Consider the following 22,097-nt stretch of genomic DNA (forward strand, 5'->3'; position numbering starts at 1 on the left):
CTCTTCTCCCTCTTTCTATCTCCAGTTCATTAATATCACAGCTGCATATAGCCCGATCAACACTTTCCTTACGTTATTTTATCAAATATGAAATGAGTATATATTTTGCATTTCCATTAATCCTAAAAAAAATTAAAGATACATCTCTGGCCAAATTGGTCCTCTTTCATTAGTTGCAATGCATTATGAGGAAAGTGACAGTAATAAGTACGCACCTCTTGGTTTCCTTGCTCACCTCACAAAAAGCCTGTAATCTGTTTAACCTTTGGCAGGTTCTTTAGAAAGGAATCATTTTAATCATAAATCATTTTCATTCTATGTCCCATTCAAAATCTTACCCAATAGGTGAATGTCTTTGCAATGCTTCAGGAGTTAATAGTCTTGTATATTCAGTGAGATTCTGAGTATATCTAAAGTAAAGATTTATATCACTCTTTATGCCAATTCAATTGATACAGTTTCTCCCCAGAGAATCCAGGACTATTAGCTTGGTAAGCAAGCTGATTATTTTCAGTCAGATTTAAATCAGTGTCTGGATGTACCTAAAATGCCAGAGTATTTTAAATCAGAAAAATGTCCTTAGCTAGATCTCTAATTTCCCATATTCACAATAGTACCATATTAGTATCCCAAAGCTTGATGTTTGACAACAGGTTGCATTTACCAATTAGTAACTTATCACAGCATTGCTATTCAATTATGCCTCAGGATGAGGTGTTTTAGGCGTACCAGTTACTAAACCGCTTGCCTGTATTCACTCAGAGCAGAGAGGAAAAAAAAGATACCTGAAAATATTAACTCTAATTCCACAAACTTCAGCTCTTTGTCTTCCACATGTAAAGTGCAGCATGACTGTCTTCAGATCGGAATTGTTACCTATTCACAATTGGATACTGAGGAGGAGGAGGAAGGAGGAGGAAGAAGAGGAGAAAATAATATTGTGGGATATGTTGTGAAGTAACAGAGTGTTGGATGTGAGGATGAAAAAGAAGGGTTTAAATCTTTGATCAGGGCTACTCAGAAAAACTGAAATGGCAAAGACACTCAGAAATGTCTGGGCATCTCTTTTGAGGCTGGGGTGGTGGTGGTAGTTTATTTTTTTGACAATTTTAAGAAGTTAGGCACAAAGATTCTTGGTCCAAATCCAGCCTCTGAAAACACTCTCCCCTCCATATCAGTACCAATCTAGGGCTGAAAGATGTGTAGAGAACTTTACACAGAGTTTTGTACTGTAGTTAACAGATGTTAGCTTATGGCTGTGATGGCGAACCTGTGGCACGCGTGTCAAAGGTGGCACACAGAGCCTTCTCTGTGGGCACATGCGCTGTTGCCAGCTGGTCTTCTGCTTTCCGGCATGGCAGCTGGTCTTCATGCGCGCCGGAGTGCCAGAAACCCAAAGACCAGCTGGCCAGTGCGCATGCGTGCACCAGCCAGCTGGTCTTTGGGTTTCCAGTGCTCCGGCGCATGCACACACGCATTCCAGTTTGGGCACTGGGTGCCAAAAAGGTTTGCCATCACTGACTTATGGCATCCTGCAATATTCCTGTCTGCCATGTTTCAACTGAGTTTTCTACATGGTCAGAAATAAAATAACCATCAATTAGTGCTATTAGGTCTTTTTGCTTCTCAAGGATCAGGCATTTAAGTTAGTACAGCCAGTAGCTGTAATTCACATGCAGCAGATTTGAAATTCTCCCATGTTATTATCTGATGTAGCTGACAGTATTTGGAAGGGAGGGAGATATGCACCTTCTAGACTTCTTGACAAATTGAACAGTAACAACATTCCTACGAGACAGAACCAGAGTGACTTCCAATACTCCCTTTGCTGAGGATGGGGAAGAGAGTTTGGATCTTGCAAACTACATTCATCTTGAACCAAGACTCATAGGCACATCAGAAGGAAAAAAAATAGCAGGAAAAGAAATGGAATGATTCCTCTGTCTAATTTCAACCTGCATATATCATATATGCTCTTGGAATGGGGTGAAAGTGTAGGGTTGTTCCTGCATTCTATTTTGCAGTTGAAAAGCAAATGTAAATCAACTTTATGGTGGCTCTTTTTCCCCCTAAAAATTTTAAATGATTTCATTCCACTCTCCTTAAGGAACAATATGAACAGTAAGGATCCTCCATTGCAACAAATGAAAACATCTTCAAGATGGCAGCTTCCCAAAACAATGCAAGTGACATTGGCAGCTTATAGTTCTGACAGTCAGGTGACCACTTGTGGGTTGAATTGTCTGGACAGAAAATGTAGTAAGATTTTAAGTACTGCAACGCCAACGAAAGAGGCATGAAGAGTTTGTAAGAAAGCCCATTCTCACTGAGTTTCTGTCTCTTCTCTTAGGCTGTCTGATAGAGTAAAGTTCACCTCACATCAAACTGAATGTTCATACACATTGGGGATATCTTCTGTAGATCCTGTAATTGAGAAAAAAACCAAGCAACTAGATTGAGAAAATTGATCTTTTTTATGTTGATCAACTGCAACCTAAACTGATACTGAGACTTAAATAAAACCTTTAAGTAAGATTACATCTTCATTAGATTTGGTCTTACAAAGAAGTTGAAAAACAGAGAAAATGGACACTGAAGACATGGCATTACAGTCATGTCAAGACTGTTCTCATTTCATAGATAGAAAATTAAACAAAAGAGAATGCATTTATGGCATATTTCAATCCATTCTCAGGCACAATTCAAAGTCATAAAAGTTTTGAAACCTGGGAATATTAAGGTTATTTTTTTTCTTTTCAATTGTAAAGCTGTCACCATTATCAGAGGTTAAATTTGATTCTGAATAGCCATTAAGTTTGTTTGTCAGTTTCCAAGCTTTAGGGCCATTTCTAGTAATTCAGTTTGAAATCTATCCACCCATTTTTGAAAGAGCAGTAAATTATACCCAGTATTTAAACTGTTTTGACAAATTCCTTGTTTCTGAATATCTCTAATTACCATGAAACCACCCACAAATTATAGCACTTTTGTCATTGTTTTTGACAGACACGTAGACCTACCAAATGTTGATATTTAAATTTATATTGCGTACTGGATATATGTTTTCTTCTTTGTTGTATATTTATAATAAACAGGTGGTCCTCCACTTATGATCAGAATTGTGCCCAGAATCTCGGTCATTGAGTGAGGCAGTCATTAAGCAGGGGTCCTTGGTGCTCTCTGAGCTTGCTTGTTTTCTTGCAAACATTTTATTACCCTAACTAAGTAACATCATCAGTGCTAGTAAATAGTTAGGGTAATGAAACGTTGCAAGAAAACAAGCAGGCTCAGAGACCACCAAGGACCCCTTATTTCAACCCTGAGCTATAAATGTTCTCCTTTATTGGAGTCATTAAGCAAGATGCCATGTGATCATTTTGTTTAGTGACTGCAATCCCAGCTCTCCCAGTTGCAGTATTTAAGTGACTGTGGGAATTGTTAATCAGAGCCCGATGGACTAATTTCTCAGCACACTGAAGGAATGGCCTCAAATCTGGCAAAAAGAAAACCCTAGCCAATATTATTGCTCTGGAAGGCTCAAAATGCTGGTGTTCACTAACATTTTTCCCTCCAGAGGGGCAAAAACAATAGTATTCACTAAAGCGCTAGGAAACAATATTCTGAAAGGCCCAGAATCCTGGCGTTCGCTAGCATTTTTCCCTCTGGAGTGATGGAGACTATGGTGTTTGCTAAAACACTATCAAACGGCAGTGTTCTGAGCTTTTCAGAATACTGGCATTCAATAGTGTTTTCACCAGCTTTGAAGTCCATTCGTCCAGTGCACAGAGAGGAGGGGAATTCCTTTGGCATGCTGGCAGCAGTGAAATGCACTTACCTTCGCTACCGGTTCGGGAGTGCATGCACAGAGGGTCAAAAACGGGACATAATCACGTCCCGGCAGGTGGGCAGAGCATCCTGACGATGATGCTACCAGTTCATGCGAGCCAGATACATCCGGCTGGATTTCACTGCTGCATGCTGGGGGAACAGAGCTCAAATCCCCTCCACTTGCAATGTTTCCTCCCGGCTTCCCCATTGATGTTCTGAGGAAACCGGCGGAGGAGATTGCAAATAGCAATCACACATGATTCCAGGGAACTTGGCATCAGCTCATGAATGCCAACAGGTTGCCAAATGCCCCAAATGCAGTCATGTGACTGGGAGGAGGGGCATTGCAATGTTTTACAATAGTTGGAAGTTCTGAGGGCCTTGTGATTGTGAATGGTAATTAGACCACTTGTAAGTCAAGCACTACCTCTATTGCAAGCTACTTTATACAAAAAGATAAACATACAAAGATAAATTTTATACAAATAGTAAATTCACAGCAGGAGCAACATTTCAGATGGAATAGCATAATCTGAGTTGGGAGCTACTTTATAAATCATTTAGTCCAATACCCAACCAATGTAGATAAATCTCCTATATCCATATCACTGGAGTATGCTTCCTTTATCAAAAAATGCTCTAATAATAAGCTTTCCATTTTGCAATACTTGAAAGTATTGTCATCGGAGAGGAAGTTTAAGTGCTGATTCCTAGAGAGAAGGTGCAGAATGAGTAAAACATGTCATGCTTGAGTTCCCACAAACTGAAGGTGTTGGCATCTTTGATCAAAAGCTCCCATCCCATTCATATTATATTGAATACAATCCTCTAAAAGCCAGGATTGTACTAAAGCTTACTAACAAACTAACTTCTATTCCCAGAATTCTATGGGGGAAGCCTGACATACATTTTAGAGCAGTCGTAACAAGGTGTTCAAAAGTACTGCGTCTACATATTGCAGATGGAAAATAGAGGTGAAATGATCCTGGAAAATAAAGATATATAAGACTCTAAAGGTTCAAACTTACCCTGAAGGTTTTGCAGAACTCTATTATTGAGGTAAGAGCTTGTGTTGCTTCTTGTTGCATCCATGTCTGAACATTCTTCTGGAAATGTGTGTTTACAATCTAATTGTCCCAGCATGTCCCTCTTTTCCTGGGTCTCCATGGTAAAACATGGAGTTAGGCATTTTGATACCTCCGGCAATGCTGCAAAATTATGTGCAGGAGGACCACCTACTAAAAGAGGTTGAATTTCTGAGGAACCCTGGTTTCTAGAAGAACCACCGGGATGGCTAGCAATTCTGCATTCCAGGGTTGTGCTGGAGTCCTCTGGTGACGTCTCAAGAGGACACTTCCATCTCCTACCTGGATGGATTTGTGCATGGTGTTTCTGAGTACCCCACAGTCCAATAGTTCCAGCTTGGCTACTGGCTGTCATGCTAATGTCAGACCCATCTGCCAAATACAGTTCAGTGTGTCCTTGCCTAGAAAGATCTAGCATTTGCATTTTCTCTGTCCTTTTTGGTACCACTTTTGTCCTGGAATATTTCATCTTGCGTGGGTTAGACTCTTGGTTTGGTCTGCCACTTGGACAGCTGGAAGGTTTCTGCCCATAATGGTGATGCCTGTGGTGATGGTGATGATAGTGGACATGATTACTGGCTAGTTGTGCTCTACTTGTTACCCTTGAATCTACCGACTGCAGCTGTGAATCCTTCCCAGATGAAGAAGAATCTTGCTTGTTTTCGGTGGTCAGCTTCTCTGAGCCACAAAAGGTGAACGGATCATAATCACTGCTCAGGGAGCTATGAAAAGTAGAGCAACTGCCATGGATAGCTTGAAGACTGACGTCAGTGCAATTCAACATGGAGTCACTGGAGCTGCCATGGCAAGGACCTGAACTGGAATCACTACCAGGGCCATCAGGAAGGTATCCACTGGGTTCTGTAAGATAACTCTCCCCAGAACCACTACTGTGGTGATGGTGATGCCTCCCGTGGCGAATTCCTCGAGGTAAAGGAACAGCATGATTTATCTGAGCTGCAAGGGGAGCCCTGAGACCTTGGCAAGAGGGCTGGTGTTGAAGCAGACACAGCCTATGAGAGGGCAGGGCTGGCTCACACACTGGGGACTCCAGGTGATGCTGAGAACGTAACAAGCTTCTGCTGAGAGGCGCTTGGTGGCCACACCAAGGCTCAAAGCCAATTGGCCTATAGGGCAAGTAATGCATAGTTCCAAAATCCAACTGGGAGAGTTCAGGAGAGTGGAAGAAAGGGTGGCCACGGGAGGCCACTGAAGAGCAGTTCCTGGAGGGCATTTGAGGGACAGTTCGTGAGAAGTGGTATAAGGCACGCCCGGGTCGTTGCCGGAATAAATGAGGCCTCTGTCTAGATCCAGAATTGTGTCGGTCCTCACGAGATTGCCTAGGTAAAGTAGGGGGAATCCGATCTGGAAAAGAAAATGAATTTTGAGCAGAGACTTAAGCCTTTGTGAATCCTAATCATGCAGTATGGTAATTTTTTTTTTAAAAAAAATCTTCTCTAGGACTAGCAGCCATCTTTTTATCTAAATGAGTTTGCAATGTCTCATTTGGAAGTAAAATGCAGGATCTCACTGTGTTCTGGTAATGACCAACATCTTCAACTTGGGCAGCCAGATTCTCTTCAGCCAACCTGTTTCTTGATGAACTAACTATTGCAGCAGTTTGACCTCAACATGTGTGGAGCCTCCAGTATGAACTCAGCACTATAGCAGTACAAACAAATGAAAGTTTATACTGAGTCAGACCATTAGGTCATCAATCTTAATATGGTTCTGCACTGATATGCGGTGCCTCTCACAATTTCAGCCACGGGTCTCTCCGAGCCCTACCAGGAAATGCCACAACACTGTTAATCTGCAGCAGTGCCTGAATAAATACCTGATAAAGCGGTAGCAGACAAATCAGCAAAGAACAAAACTGCTTCATCAAATTGGGAGCAGTTAATTTTACTAGTTTCTCAGCTTCCTTTGTGGAAGCTGGATGGCTGTTTCCCTTTTTTTATTTAGTTTTAGTTTTTAGAAAAGATTTTAAAAAAATCTGGAGCAGCCCAATCTAACTTTATCCTGACCCTTTTCTGTCTTTCTATGCATTCATGAGGGATTCAGAACCCAAACAAATAATCAAGATGGTGTAACAAGAGAAAGGTGTTACTACTATGCTGATTTTGTATCTAGTGATTGGAATCTTATGTGAAACTGACTTCCCATTTGTAATAGAAAGATGCTAAATTTGGAGTCTCAGTCTTCCACCATCTTTTGACTGCTTTAATGCTTAACTGGCAAGTGAAAAACTCTTGGCCTTTTTTCAGTTGGTTATGGGTTTGAAATCAAGGCAAAGAAAGGAAGAATTATACTGTCATCTGAATGGTCAAAGGTCTAGGGCCAGTGGTGGGATTCAGTCAGTTCACACCTATTCGGGAGAACCGGTTGTTAACTTTCTAAGCAGTTCGGAGAACCAGCTGTTGGAAGAAATCTTATTTTGTTTTTTCCCACTTTATAGGGCTAATCCTGTAAGGAAGGCAGGAAGGAAACATTCTGGTGTTGTTTCTAGCTTAATCTTTATTGCCTTGCTTACAGAAACTGCCTCTCTGGTTAACCCTTATTACATTGTAACAGCTAAGGTAAAGCATCCATCGATGTGAGTGACATTGAGTTGACCATGCCTACACGGTCACATGACCACCGAGCTACGCCTATCCAGCTGGTCATTAGGGCAGAGAACAGGTTCTTAAATTATTTGAATCCCACTACTGTCTAGGGCCCAAGTACAGCTAAAAGCCAGAATTATTTCTGAGCCACAAGAGAGAGCTAGTAAGAAAGTAATAGGAAGCTACATGGAGTTGCTTATCTATTTAAAAGCCCTTTCTCAGGATTTACCACTTTCAGAAAGACTGAGTTTGTGCAGGTAAAAATTGCAGAGGGTAAGGTGAAACAAGGTTTTGAGGATAAGACAGAGAATTCTTTACATCTGAAAATTAAAATTAAAAGTCTACATGTTGATTTAATATGTAAAAAAAGAAGTAGGCAGTTTGAGAAATCTGATAAATATACCACAGCCATTAACAGCATTGAAATAAATATTCTAGATAACATGACCCATTTTACAGAGTCTGCTTTATAGAAATAACTTGCAGTTTTTGAATATAATACTCAAGAAGATCAGTCATAGTAGTTTTATAGAGAAGTTTCCATATAGAGATTAAAACTTCTATAATTTAACAGGGTTTACACCATACAGAAGCTATGTGAAAATACTTTGGCTTCAAATAATCTGAATGCTTCTGGGAAATACCATCTTCCTCTCCCATACAAGAAGACTGTCACTGGGCAGTCAAAACGGATAGAACAATGTGGGTATTGCAAAATGTGGGTGTTTCATTTTCCTGATGACTGGATTACAAAGCTCAGGAATTTAAAGTAATTCACCTATTCAGTATTATGTTAGTCCAGAATCCAGGGCAACTTTGGGGAGGGGGGGGCAGCTTATAGTCTATGATATGAGGTCATATCCTGCCTTTACCTTGGCAAACAGGATTTTTGGAATGGTATACAAAGGTACTAATATTTTTGGAACTGCCTCCACAAACTCTTCAGGAACATAGACCATTTAATAAAGCTTGTTTGGCAGCAGAAAAAAAAAAGACGTCTCATGGAATTTACTAAGGATGCCCTTTCAGTCTTTTAGCTAAAACATTAACTAAGTATAGAACACCCATTTAAAAAAAAAAAAAAGTTTTCTTGCTTTCTTGAATGTCAAGCAGTGGGACAATACATTCTACAATTTGAGGGCAGCCATAGAGAAGACCTGCTTTTATTTTCTCTTTTTCATATTTGAATTCATTTTCTTATTTTTCTTTCAAATGTGTATACTTTTATTCTATTCAAAAATTCTAATAAAACTTAAAAAAACGACCTGCTTTCTAGTATATGGCTTTCTCCAATCTTGCAGAGACTGCATCTTAAACAGAACTTTCTTCTGAAGTCCTAATAGTATACATATTTTGCATAATACAGTCCCCAAGATAACCCTCTGCCAAGCCACGCAGGGTTTCTAAGTCATGTCCAACACTTTGAATTGGATCCAAACCTGACTATCAAATACAGAAATCACATTTGGTATTTCTCCCAATAGCAGCCTGACTACTGTATTCTGCACCAACTGTTGCCTCCAAATTGCCTGCAATGGCAGCCCCATTTAGTTCCTGTTATACTTTCTAGTTCAAGAAATTAGATGAGATTCATTCAACCGAATTCAGCTGAGTTAATGGCTACAGATCAGTGGTGAAATGTAAAATTTGTTATTGCCGGTTCTGTGGGCATGGCTTGGGAGGGGTGTGTGTGTTAATGTGACTGAGTGGACGTGGCCAACTTTAAAAAAAAAACAAAAACGTTTAAAACCATTTTTTCTACAACCTCTTTGGTCTAAGAGTTGTTAAAAAATGCTTTTAAAAGCCTCTGACGATCCCAGCTGAGTTGCCTGATCGGCAGAAGCTTTTTTTTCTTTTAAAAACATTTTTTCTACAACCTCTTCGGCTGAAGAGGTTGTTTAAAAAAATGCTTTTAAAAGCTTCCCAGCTGAGCCGCGCAATCATCAGAGGCTTTTTTTTGGCCGAAGAGGTTGTAGAAAAAATGCTTTTAAAAATAAAAGCCTCTGATGATTGCGCGGCTCAGCTGGGCATGGGGAGGGGGCAGGGATTTTTGCTACCAGTTCTCCGAACCACCCGCTGCCATCGCTACCTGATCGGGCGATCCGGTCTGAACCGGGAGCATTTCACCCCTGCTACAGATCTCGTTAAAAAATTCAGAATCTTTATGCTCTTAGGTAGAATACCTCTGAATTCTGATGCCTGAGTCTCGAGAACAACTGTGGAAGAATTGTGCCCTTCATCCATTTGGGGCTTTCCCAAAGGACTTTGATTGCCGATGGTATACACAGTGCAGTCTTAGGACTGATCCAGCATGCCTGATTCTAACTACTACTCTCAGAGATGTTTCTGCTCGCTCTTACCAACAATGTTGAACATGCATAATGGACATGTTTGGTGCTGCTGGAGCCAAGGGTCCACACACTGCCGATGGAACTCGTGGGAACAGGTGATTATCCGTAGTTCCTGTAAAGTAGGAAAAGGCAATGGGATGGGAAGGCAGAATCTAGATTCAAAGGAAGGAACAATCTTGATTTGGGTGGGTCAGTCTCCTGTTTCTTGTGGCATATCTCACTGGAAAGGTCTGGTGGGAATGTGGTTAAATCTCCGAACTTCAAACAAGTAATGAGGTTTAGGAATCAAAGTCTTGTGAAAACATGTCCCAAACCTCACTACTCATTTGAGGTTTCGTGTGTTTTTAATCTAGTCTATGGGTAAAAAAAATTACAAAATGATGATTTATAAACACTAAAATAAGATAGTTGAATGATTGGGAAAAATTAAAATAGGCATTAATTCATAGTTACAAAGATTTTTTATTTTTGGACATTGCTCCTCCTCCTGTTCACAGATGGGGCCAGACTGATCTCAGTGGGGAGGAAAGGGTGATCAGGATGATCCAACCAGCCTTCTAGCACACATATGACTTTTTTCTACATGCATTATATCATCATACTACCCAAAGGGGACAGAACTTGCAGTGCAATGCTGTTTTCATCATGTGCAAAATGCACTAAAATGCATTTTAGATTTATTTTTCAAATTTATATAGCCATCCATATAAGAAAACATGACTCTGGGTGGAGTACAACAAATCTGAAATAAATAATAATTAGATCCAATAATATATGCAAGAGCACTCCACAGTGCACACTAAGGGACTCTAGAATAGGAGTGTCAAACTCAAGGCCCGGGGGCCAGATCCAGCCCACAAGGCGCTTAGATCTGGCCCTTGGAGCTGCCCTGGAAACAGAGAAGGACCGGCCCACAGTGCCTCTGCCAGCAAAAAGGGGGGACATTGCAGCTGAAAACAGAACATGCGAGGGACACAGGCGGCCCTCCCGAGCTCTGTTTTTGCTGGCAGACGGCGGCAGGAGGCCGTCGCAGCTGGAAATGTAGCTCGAGAGCCTGTTATCGCTGGCAGAGATATCGGGCCACCACAGGTGCCCTCAACATGAGTGATGGCAAACTGGCCACGCCCACCTTGACCATGCCCACCCTGGGCCCCCACAACCCTTTTGTGGCCCTCAATGAAATCGAGTTTGACACCCCTGCTCTAGAATATAGAATGCACATGTAAAAAGCCATGTTTTTTATCATTTCATCCACAGATTGGCTAGACTTGGTTTTCACCTTGCTCTCAAAACAGGAGGCTTTGGCGTTCTTCTTCTCCCTCACCATAGGGGACTCTGAAAGGCCTTGCTTATTTGATCTACATAGAGAACTCCCAAACCCAGAAATGTCGGCTTACCTGCCCCTCACAAAATTCTTCCAAGCAGATTGCACATATGGGAGGAGAACTGCAGGTGCTAACAGAGTCCCCCGTTGGGGCATGCCGATGAGGGATTTGATACCTCCGTATGGCCAGCCGGTTGATGGCTTGCATGGTCGCTTCCTGCACATTCGTCTGAGGAAGGATGAGAAAATAGAGGGAGGGAATCTTCCAAGGCCTCACCTCCTGCCCAGCTGATATGGGCCACAACAGTCAGCATTTCCTTGCAGTTTAAATAGATGACCAAGTTAAAGGGGTTTGTGGCAACCTAATTCAACCAAACCTCTCTTGCTTAATACAGGAAATTTTTTAGGGAGCCGTATCTTCCTACAGTGTGCTGCTAAACCATTGCTATGGCAATGGCAATGGCAACTCACCTATGAGAATTTCAGGAGAATCCTGACAACTTTTGTAGCAGTACAATGTATGGCAGATATGGTTGGGAGGATGCAGACAAAAAACCTCGACTCTTTAGTCTTTGGTCTTCTGCCGGGAAGCTAGGCTGAGTCAGACCAGGAAGAGAATTTAGTTTTCCTTATACAGTAAATGACTATTAAAAGAGTTGTTGGGAGCTGGATGGTATATAAATTTATAAATAAATAGCTAAACTCACTAGGCAGCTACTTTTTCAAAATCCCCATAAAATCCTTCTGTAAAACCTCTTTATTATATCAGATCAAATCAATTTCTGTACCAAAAGCCTGATATAAAGCAACCTGCTGCTCACAGTCTCCAGAAATGGAATGATACAAATTTAAGTACAATATTAAATAAGGTACAGATAGTCCTCAACAGTTCACTTAGTGACTGTTCGAAGTTACAACGGTACTGAAAAAAGCGACTTATGACCATTTTTCACAGTGATGACCATTTCAGCATCCCCACGTGATTTACATTTGGATGTTTGACAACTGACTCACATTTTTGATGGTTGCTGTTGACCCAGTGTCAGGGGATCCCATTTTATCACCTTCTGACAAGCAAAGTCAATGGGCAAACCAGATTCACTTAACAGCTGTGTAACTAATTTAAGCACTGCAGGACAGAGGTGGCTTTCAACAGGTTCTGACCAGTTCTGGAGAACCGGTAGCGGAAATTTTGAGTAGTTTGGAGAACTGTTAGTAAAAATTCTGACTGGCCCCGCTCCCATCTATTCTCTGCCTCCCAAGTTCCAGCTGATCAGGAGGAAATGGGGATTTTGCAGTAACCTTCCCCTGGATTGGGGAGGGAATGGAGATTTTACTTCCCCTGCCACACCCACCAAGCCATGCCACACCCACCAAGCCACGCCCACAGGAATGGTAGTAAAAAATTTTAAAACCCACTACTGCTGCAGGAGTTCGCTTAATGAATGTGGCAAGAAAACCCGTAAAATGGGGCAAAACTCACTTAAAAAATTTCTCACTTAGCACCATAAATTTGGGGCTCAATTGTGGTCATAGGTTGAGGACTACCTGTACTATTATAGGTTTGGAGTGATATACCCAGTTCTTGTGCTTTGTGAGTTTTTGGTGCCACTGTAAAAATATGTGTCTGACATCCAAAGCCTATAGTTCAAATTGGGGACTTATGTTGCATACAAAGACTCTCATGATTTTCATGGATCACCAGGAAATATTAAGCAAAATATTAATAATGTTATCAGAGAGAGGAACATTTTCTGGAAGGGTTGAGGACACTCGATATCAGATGGAGTACTACTAAACAATTCTTACCTGATTTCTGCTTGGCTGACAACGAGTGCGAACGAAGAAGATTACAACAATGACCAGTACGGTACTCACAACGGTGAGGAGTATCCAAACATCGTAATCTGGCTGTTGGGAAGACCCAAGAGATTAGAGCTCTGCCATTTATTCCAATGGGCAACCTCACATGATACGCCAAAACAAATCACAATAGTGTGGTGATTAAGCATCAATTCAAATCTCTATATACCCATAGCATTCACTGGTTTACATTACATCATCCTATAATTTAGTCAATAATTTGATTAAACCATATAATTCATCTGAGCAGGAAATCAAACAATATCATGGTAACATGCAGGAGAAAAGTAAGATACATAAATATTGCTAATGCAAAAAGAAGTAAAGGAGAAAAGGTTAGATTAAGCTGGAATAACTAGAAATTCCACATTAGAATATTAAGTTTCAGATGGTGATGATTAGGCAGAAAATAACAGAAATATGTAGAAATATCAAATATGGATACATATAATCAACATAAAAATAATACTTAAATTCAAGATACAGAAAAAAACTACTGGGAAGGAATTATAAAAATATAAAGGGGATTAAGGCTAGAAATATGAGGGATATCAGCAGAGAAGAGAAAGGATAAAGAATGAGAAATCTGAGTACAAAAGGAACAAATAAGGAAATAGGAATGAAAACTATTAAGAACAAATCCTACTCCCAATCAACAGATTTACTACAGGGGGAAAAAAAAATCTGATAGTATTATAACTAAGCAAGAATGCAATAAAAGCTCACACATTAACAAAGAAAAGACTATTAAGATAGGACTGAGTGGTTCTCCAGAGTAAGAAGCTTGAAAGCTAGACTGATAGGCGTCTAGATGAAAGACATCTAAGACAACAAATACAAAGAACAGGACATGAGGCAAAAAGATGATTGCAACAGGTCTGCAACAAATAAGTTATTGAGCCAGACTGGGAAGATGGAATTACTACCTAAAGTGAAGGAATCAAAGTTTAGGGCGTTAGCTCACCTAAAAGTGCTAACCAAAAGAAACCTTTCAGATACAGCAGCAAGAAAAAAGAAATCAGCAAAACTGGGACTGAAAAAAAACATGAGGATAATACAGGTAGTCCTCGACTTACAACAGTTCGTTCAGTGTCCGTTTGAAGTTACAACAGCACTGAAAAACGTGACTTAGGATCATTTGTCATACATACGACCATTGCAGCATCCCCATTTATGTTTGGATGCTTGGCAACTGGTTCATATTTATGACGGTTGCATTGTCCTGGGGTCGCATGATCATCTTTTGCGACCTTCTGACAAGCAAAATCAGTGGGGAAGCCAGAGTCACTTAACAACTGTGTTACTAACTTAACAACTGCTGTGATTCACTTATGTGGCAAGAAAAGTAAAATGGGACAAAACTCAGATTTAATATGTGGTATTTCTCACTTAGAAACATAAATTCTGGGCTCAACTATAATTGTAAGTTGAGGGCTAATTATACAAAAAACACTGAGATGTGCGGATTTGGCAATAAAACTGATTTAAAAAAAATAAAACTAACTGACATTTCCAAGAAAAAGAGCAAAAAACAAACTCAGTTTGTTACAGTTACATTTCTGTTTTGCTTCAAAAGTAAATGGCCACAGCAGAGACTAAAAGCATTCAACAAGTGGTTTGAGGAAAATCAAGGACCATTAGCCAAAGAAGCAAAATAATAGCCGAAAATCAACAGGAAAAAAGGAGGAAGAGTGGGTCAAACTCTTTCACAATTCAAATCTGCACCGTGATAGGATTAGTGGCATCTTTTGACAGCTTTGATATGAAAACAAAAAAATAGCTTAAGTTGGGAATAACCGAGGTGCAGGTCAAAGAAGATAGTAGATAGATAAAATAAACAGAAACCTCCTTTAGAGCAGCTAAATTTAACTGAGGCATGAAGAAAGGATGAATAGAAAAATATGAAAATCAGCAGCATAAATATCACAAATATGCCTTAGCTAAATTTCCCCAGTCAGCAGTTCCTTACATCAAAGCTGGCTGGAGAGGGATTGGTGTTATAGCCAAACACCTCTGGAAGAGGAATTAATTTGAGGAAAGGTGTCCTAGGCCAGGGATGTCAAACTCAATTTCATTGAGGGCTGAATCAGGGTTGTGTCTGACCTTGGGGGGTCGGGGGTGGGCATGGCCAGGGTGGGTGTAGCCAGCTCGACATCATTCATTGAGGCTCCGTTTTTGGCCGTGACAGCCTCCTGCAGCCCTCTGCCAGCAAACGGGCTCTGATTTTGGCTGCAATGGCCTCCTGCAGCCCTCTGCCAGTAAAAAAGAGCCTGGATGGGCCGCACGCGGCCTCCCCAAGCTCCATTTTTGCAGGCAGAGGGCTGCAGGAGGCCATCGTGGCCAAAAACAGAGGAGGGCTGCACAGAGGCACCGCGGGCTGGTCCTTCACTGTTTCCAGGGCAGTCCCGCAGGCCAGATCTAAGCACCAAAGGGGCTAAATGTGGCCCGTGGGCCTTGAGTCTGACACCCCTGTCCTAAGCTAAAGAGGAGACAAAAGTGCAGCAGAGATAGAACCATGGCTAATTGCTGTAAATTGTCTATGATAAAATGGAGAAAACTGGGGCTAGTAAAAGTATAGGTACGCAATCAACATTACTGTGATAATGACTTCAGATTTTCAATCAGAATCCAGGGAAGAAAAAAAACTTATTTACCCAAGCTGGCATTTCCTTCACCTCAATCTTCACATGGGCTTCACGGTTATTGTTCACCACTCTCATGAGAAGTTCAGCATTGTGGCCCCAGATCAGAACAACAGGATGACTCAGCTCTTGAGGCTTCCTCAACTGTAGAGAGATGGAATATGAGTTAGGTTTTCTGGACCATTCTACAAAACACTCACTCGGTTTGGGGGGAAACCTGGAAATCATTTCCTTAGCATGTTTCAGCAAGTATTGGATTCAAGTCTCATCTCTATTGGGAAGATGGCTATCTTAAAATCTCATTGAGTCATATGGTATTGCCCAGAAAGCTGCTTGCTTAACAGTCAGTTTAGTGATAAGAAGGCAATCCTAATGACCAGGTGAGACCATCAAGCTGCCTTGAAATCCAAACGGTACTCCTTTCTGATTTAGCTAGTGATACACTGAGCTTGTTTAATGAATTTATAAGGCCACCCATCTATCCAATGAAACGCTGGACAGCAAACATAAAATGCAAAATATCAACAGTTGTAACAAACACACCCACACCCCAGGTCAACGTTTCCTCATTAATATCTTAAGATACCCATCCTATACATCGACACTGGAGCTTCAGAACTAACAGCCCGGCCTGAATGCCTGAAGGAAGAGTTAGTAAGATTAGGGGTCATCCATATTTAGGGGCAAAGATGTTCCATATGGCAGGAACCATGACAGAGATGACATGCTTCCTCGGATCCACCAGGTGAAATTGCCTCACTGAGGGGACCAGGAACATGCCCATTCTACCAGATCTAGTGGGTCAGGCAAAACCGGTTGGGGAGAGGTGGTCCCTCAATTACTCTGGCCCCATGCCATGCATCGCATTAAAAGAGATAACTAGCCTGTTGAAGTGCAACCAAAATCCTGCTGGAGTCACTGCAGAGCACGTAGCTACTGTATGTGTTATGTGGGAGGATCATGGTGCATGCAATTCTGCACGTGCTGCTGCTTTCTGGACCAACTGATGCTTCTAAATACTTCTGAAGGCAGCTCCATGAAGAATGTGTCACAACAGTCCATGTGTGAGGATGATTAATATGACAGTAAGAAGTGCCTCCAATCCAGGAATGGGTGCAACTGGTGCACAAGAACTTTTTGTGTGAAAGCCCTCCTGGCTATAGATGCCATCGGCTCCTTAAGTATAAGCTGCGAGACCATGAAGACCCCGAAATTACAAATCAACTCTGATTGAGGAAATGTAACCCCATTCAGAGTTAGTAGTGAAAAACTACCAGGTATTGGGAGCTCTAGAACACACAGCCACTCAGGGTTCTCAAGGTTGAAATGAAGCTAGTTCTTCCCCATCCAGACCTACATAGCCTCCAGGCACTGGGAAAACGCAAGCGTTTCAACAGCACCACTTGGACAGCCTGAGGCACAGATGTACAACCCTAGTAGCATCAGCATACTGATGAAACTGCACCCGATGCCAAACCATAAGCAGTGCTTTCATATAGACATGAAATAGGACCCGGGAGCAAGTCAAGCCCTGTGGCAGCTGAAAGGCAGGTGGCCTAGGGCTGGACCTTTCCCTTCTACCAACCCCAACTGGAATTGGGGGACCACTGTTACAGTGTCTCCTACCTCCCAGGATATCACAACCGATGTTATCAAAAGCTACTGAAAGATCAAGAAGGGACAATATGGACACATTACCCCCATCCCAAGCCTGCCAGAGGCCATCTGCAAACATAATCAATGCCACCTCAGTGCTATATATAGCTTGAACCAGGGGTGAAATGCAGCAGGTTCTGACAGGTTCTGGAGAACCAGTAGCGGAAATTTTGAATAGTTCGGAGAACATGCAAATACCACCGACCTCTGGCTGGCCCCAGAGTGGAGTGGGAATGGAGATTTTGCAATATCCTTCCCCCTGGAGTGGGGTAGGAATGGAGATTTTGCAGTATCCTTCCCCTGCCACGCCCATCAAGCTACACCATGCCCACCAAGCCACATCCACAGAACCGGTAGTAAAAAAAAAATGAATTTTACCACTGGCTTGAAACCCAACTTCAATGAGTCCAGTTCTTCTAAATCCACTTCCTCCAAAGACATTTGAAACTGTATCTCTACTACCTCCTCAACAACCTTGATTGGGAGTCGGCCAGAGTTTGTAAGAAGATAGGCAGCTGCCGGTATATAAATATTTTAAATAAATAAATAATCTTTCATCTGTAATGTTTAGAGATTTGATGAAAATTGTCCAGTACAGCTGGGTACAGTGATGCTCTCTTAACGAGGAGCAGACTACTACCTCTTTTAAGGCAGGTGGAACCATTGCCTCGGTCAAGGAGATATTTACCATCGCTTGAGCACATTTACATGTCACCTCTTAGGAGGCTTTAACCAGCCAGGAGGGGCCATGGATCTAACACACAGGTAGCATTCCAAGGTCCCTGTCCATTTCTATGGAAGTAATTGAATCAAACTCACAGGCCAGATAACTGGGCAGCACAACTGAAAGCAGGACAACTCCAAGCAGATTCAAGCAACTTTATCCATCAGATACTCAATGTAATTCTCACAATGAACCTGCAAAGGATCCCCAACTCCACCTTACCCAAAAGGGACTGAATCACCTAAAACAGGGTCGCTGGTTAGTAATCTGCAGGCGCAATAAGGATGAAGAATTAAGTACATTTCACCACCCTTATTGCCTTATCTGTATTCAGTCTTGCTCTTTGTTTTTCAGTTTTCCTGCACATATTAATTCTAAAGCATGGGTGCTTTTTTGCCATACCGACTATTGTAATCACACAGTGGAAGTTTTTATCTTGTTAACCCAGTATGAATATGAGTGGTCAACGCTTGGAATGCCCTACCCGACTCCATTGTTACATCCTCAAACCCTCACAGCTTCAACCTTAAACTGTCTACCGTGGATCCCACCCCATTCCTAAGAGGTCCATAAAGGGGGTGTGCATAAGCGCACCAGCGTGTCTACTGTCCCTGACTGTCCTACTGTCCCCATTTATTTGTATTCATTTCCCTCGTTCATGTCCATGTTCATATTCATACCTGCTATCTTATACATGTTTGACAAATGAATGAATGAATGAATGAATGAATGAATGAATGAATGAATGAATGAATAAGGGAGACAAGAACAAAAGCAAGTATCATTACAAAATATGTGGATTTAAGATTGTATTTGCTGGTGCAAATATTCGGTCTTCAAAACTACAAGATAGGGAAAGGAGTTGGACCAGATAATTTCAAAAATCTCTTCCAACCTTAAACACCATGATTCTATGACTTAAGGCATTCTCTTTCATGGGCCAGGGATGAGATGAAGACAATGTCATGGGGACAATTAAAAGATATTACCATAACACGTTTGTGTCATGGTTTACTCCAAGCAGAGAATAGGTCCTTAGAGACTCTGAGAAAGCAATCAGAAGCTGTACTATTGTTGTGTGCTACCTTATAAATCTGATAAATAATTAAATCTGATTAGCTTCACTGTAAATACAGGCTATTACTTTTTTTTGAACAGGATTGCAAAATGTCCTTGCCTATCAACAATTAGGTCATAGCTCCGAGATTAGAAGACACATTGAAATCTACACCATCAAGAGGTATCAAAAGAAATCCCTGAATACTGTTTTCCTAGTATTCCATTTTAGTGGTGAAATAAAATGAAACAATATTTGTGGATCTGGAGTGATGGAATTGGATTCCAAAGAATATTTGGGTCACATCCACTTTCACTATTAAAAAAACCAAGCATTGCTTAGCTCCACTTTTCCATGTTTCAGTATGGCAGAATGGCAGGCCTAACATTAAGATATATGAGGCTACCTGGCCCAGATGGGAAAATCTATATATCACATGAAAGAGCAGTTACAATATATTTGCTTTTACAAGTCACCTGACATAGGAGGAAAAGGAGTCATCTAAAAGCCAAAATAAGGGAATATTAACAGTGCTCTTTCCCCCCAAAATCTTAGTTGTCTTTTTCTCGTATCCATTTCTATGCTGGTGACCAACACACTTCACATGTATGAAAAGAAACAGACCTGACAATTCTCTCTGGAGGGAAACACGACAGGGGAATACAGCCTGAGGAAACAGGGCTACCAGGGATGAAGAGATAAGAGAACCAGGCTGTGCAGAGTCAGTTCAAATGATATTCTGGGATTTCTATCTGCCCATCTACTTATCAACTGTCCCAATTCATGATGGCACTTCTGAAGACATTACTTCTGTCAAGTCATCTAACTGGCAAATTAATAAAAATTCAGAAATATTTAAAAAGAGGGGAGTGAGAGAAGGAAGTGCTGGCCTCTCACTTCTTTTTAAAAGCAAATCTGTTAAAACATGAAAGGGACATTTCCCCTTTTCTTCAGAATCTCCTTACCTGGTCAGCAGCACTCTGGTCATCTGTAATGTCAAAAAGAACAGCCCGAGCTCCCCTCTCCCCTGCCAGTTTTGCCTGCAAAGAGAGGAAAGAGTTCAAGAGAATATATGTGAATAACTGCATCATCGTGACCACATAGCACCTCCCATTCTTTGTTATCCACCTCAATTATTAGATTTGGACATCTATGGAGATTCTCAGTCATCCAGGTCATGGTTGTCCCAAAGGTGCTTTTTCAAGAGGCAACTGGACTTTCTGGGTTTTCTTTCAAGACGTTTTGCTTCTCATCCAAGAAGCTTCTTCAGCTCTGACTGGATGGACAACACAACATACGTGCACACTTCAAACCCCAAAATACACTAAGGCAGAAGCTTGTCCACTCCAAGGATATAATACCCAGACACAAACTGAGCAACCTGGTATATGCAGTACAATGCAGTGAGCCATGTGCAGATCTGTACATTGGGGAAACAAAACAACCACTTCATAAACGCATGGCACAACATAGGAGAACAAACCCATCAGGATTAGATTCAGCAGTCCATCTGCATTTAAAAGACAAAGGCTATTCTTTTAAAAACAGCAAAGTCCACATTTTGAACAGAGAGGACTGATGGTTTGAAAGAGGGGTCAAAGAGGCCATCTATGTCAAAATTGAACAGCCCTCTCTCAACAGAGGGGGAGGGATAGAACATCATTTATTTCCAGTCTACAACACCATCCTTTCAACAGTTCCAAGAAGGCTCCACACCCATTTGCACCACTCAGGTGACCCTGATGACACAGATAAACCTCCAGGTGACCTTAACTACTCTCTAAAAGAATGCAAATGACCAGCTGTCTTCAAGGAGTATAAATCCTTCCATTCCCCACCATCCAGTCAGAGCTGAAGAAGCTTCTTGGATGAGAAGTGAAATGTCTTCAAAGAAAAACCAGAAAGTCCAGTTGCCTCTTAAAAAAGCACCTTTGGCACTACTAGATTGCATGTTTATTCTGTGGTCCCCATCTGTGGGAAAAGAAGGCCCGGTTTGTACTGAGTTACCTGTGTCTTTCATAATTGGAAAACAAGCTACTGAATTCGGGAGACCCACACTTCATAAAAAATTGATTCTTCACATCTAAACAATTCATTTATTTATTTACATATATGTTTACAGAATACAATCCCAGTTTGGGAAAAGGAGGATGCCTACATTTAGAGTTGTATAATATCACAATTGAAAAGGAAGAAATAGTCAGAAAGGAGAGTGTGATTTGTAGTACAGGTAGTCCTTGACTTACAACCACAATTGAGCCCAAAATTTATGTTGCTAAGTAAGATATTTCCTAAGTGGAGCGTTGCCCTATTTTACAAATTTCTTGTCACATTTGTTAACTGAATCACTGCAGTTGAGTTAGTGTTAGTCACCCGGTTGTTAAGTGAATCTGGCTTCTCCATTGACTTTGCTTGTCAGAAGGTTGCAAAAAGCGATCACATGACCTTGGAACACTGCAACCAACCGTCATAAATGTGAGTCAGTTGTCAAGCATCCGAATATAAATCACGTGACCATGGGGGATGGATGCAATGGTCGTAAGTGTGAAAAATGGTCACAAATCACCTTTTTCAGTGACTTTGTACAGTCACTAAATGAACTGTTGTAAGTTGAGGACTACCTGTACCGAGTCGCAATGAAACTGGGGAGTTCTAAATGTCTTGGGATCCGTAAATTTTATTGCCAGCCCAGCCCATTTGTTCAGATATTTGGAACATTTGAAAGCAGCAATCTTCCTCCCTGAGCCCCGAAGATGTTCCCAGTAGGTTGTGCCCCCTATGGGCCAAAGCAATGCACTGCCCCCTCTGCCATGCTCACGGACAACTCATAATGGAACTAGACTAGCACTGCGCACTCTGATCTGAATCCTTGGTCAATGCTCTCTGCTTGAAGGAGGAGTGATCCGCTACCTCCAAAAAAAAAACCAAAAAAAACCCCAGGCCTCTATCAGCAATGTCATA

General features: G+C 41.4%; 1 protein-coding gene across 1 annotated transcript in view; it reads right to left on the minus strand.

Moving 5' to 3' along the window:
- Nucleotides 1-2,380: 2,380 nt before the first annotated feature.
- The window catches only part of RNF43 (ring finger protein 43), a 44,705-nt gene continuing 24,988 nt past the window's right edge, over nt 2,381-22,097 (minus strand). Inside the window, exons 3-9 of the mRNA XM_070946321.1 lie at nt 20,102-20,176; nt 15,712-15,843; nt 13,004-13,105; nt 11,268-11,423; nt 9,880-9,982; nt 4,857-6,278; nt 2,381-2,424 (exon numbers count right to left, since the gene is read on the minus strand). Of these exons, the coding sequence (XP_070802422.1) occupies nt 2,381-2,424; nt 4,857-6,278; nt 9,880-9,982; nt 11,268-11,423; nt 13,004-13,105; nt 15,712-15,843; nt 20,102-20,176 (2,034 nt within the window). The remainder of the gene's footprint in view (nt 2,425-4,856; nt 6,279-9,879; nt 9,983-11,267; nt 11,424-13,003; nt 13,106-15,711; nt 15,844-20,101; nt 20,177-22,097) is intronic.

The sequence above is a fragment of the Pituophis catenifer genome, unplaced genomic scaffold (genome assembly GCF_029215685.1).
Source record: "Pituophis catenifer annectens isolate HBS135680 unplaced genomic scaffold, rPitCat1.0.hap2 SCAF_1, whole genome shotgun sequence".
Lineage (NCBI taxonomy): Eukaryota > Metazoa > Chordata > Lepidosauria > Squamata > Colubridae > Pituophis > Pituophis catenifer.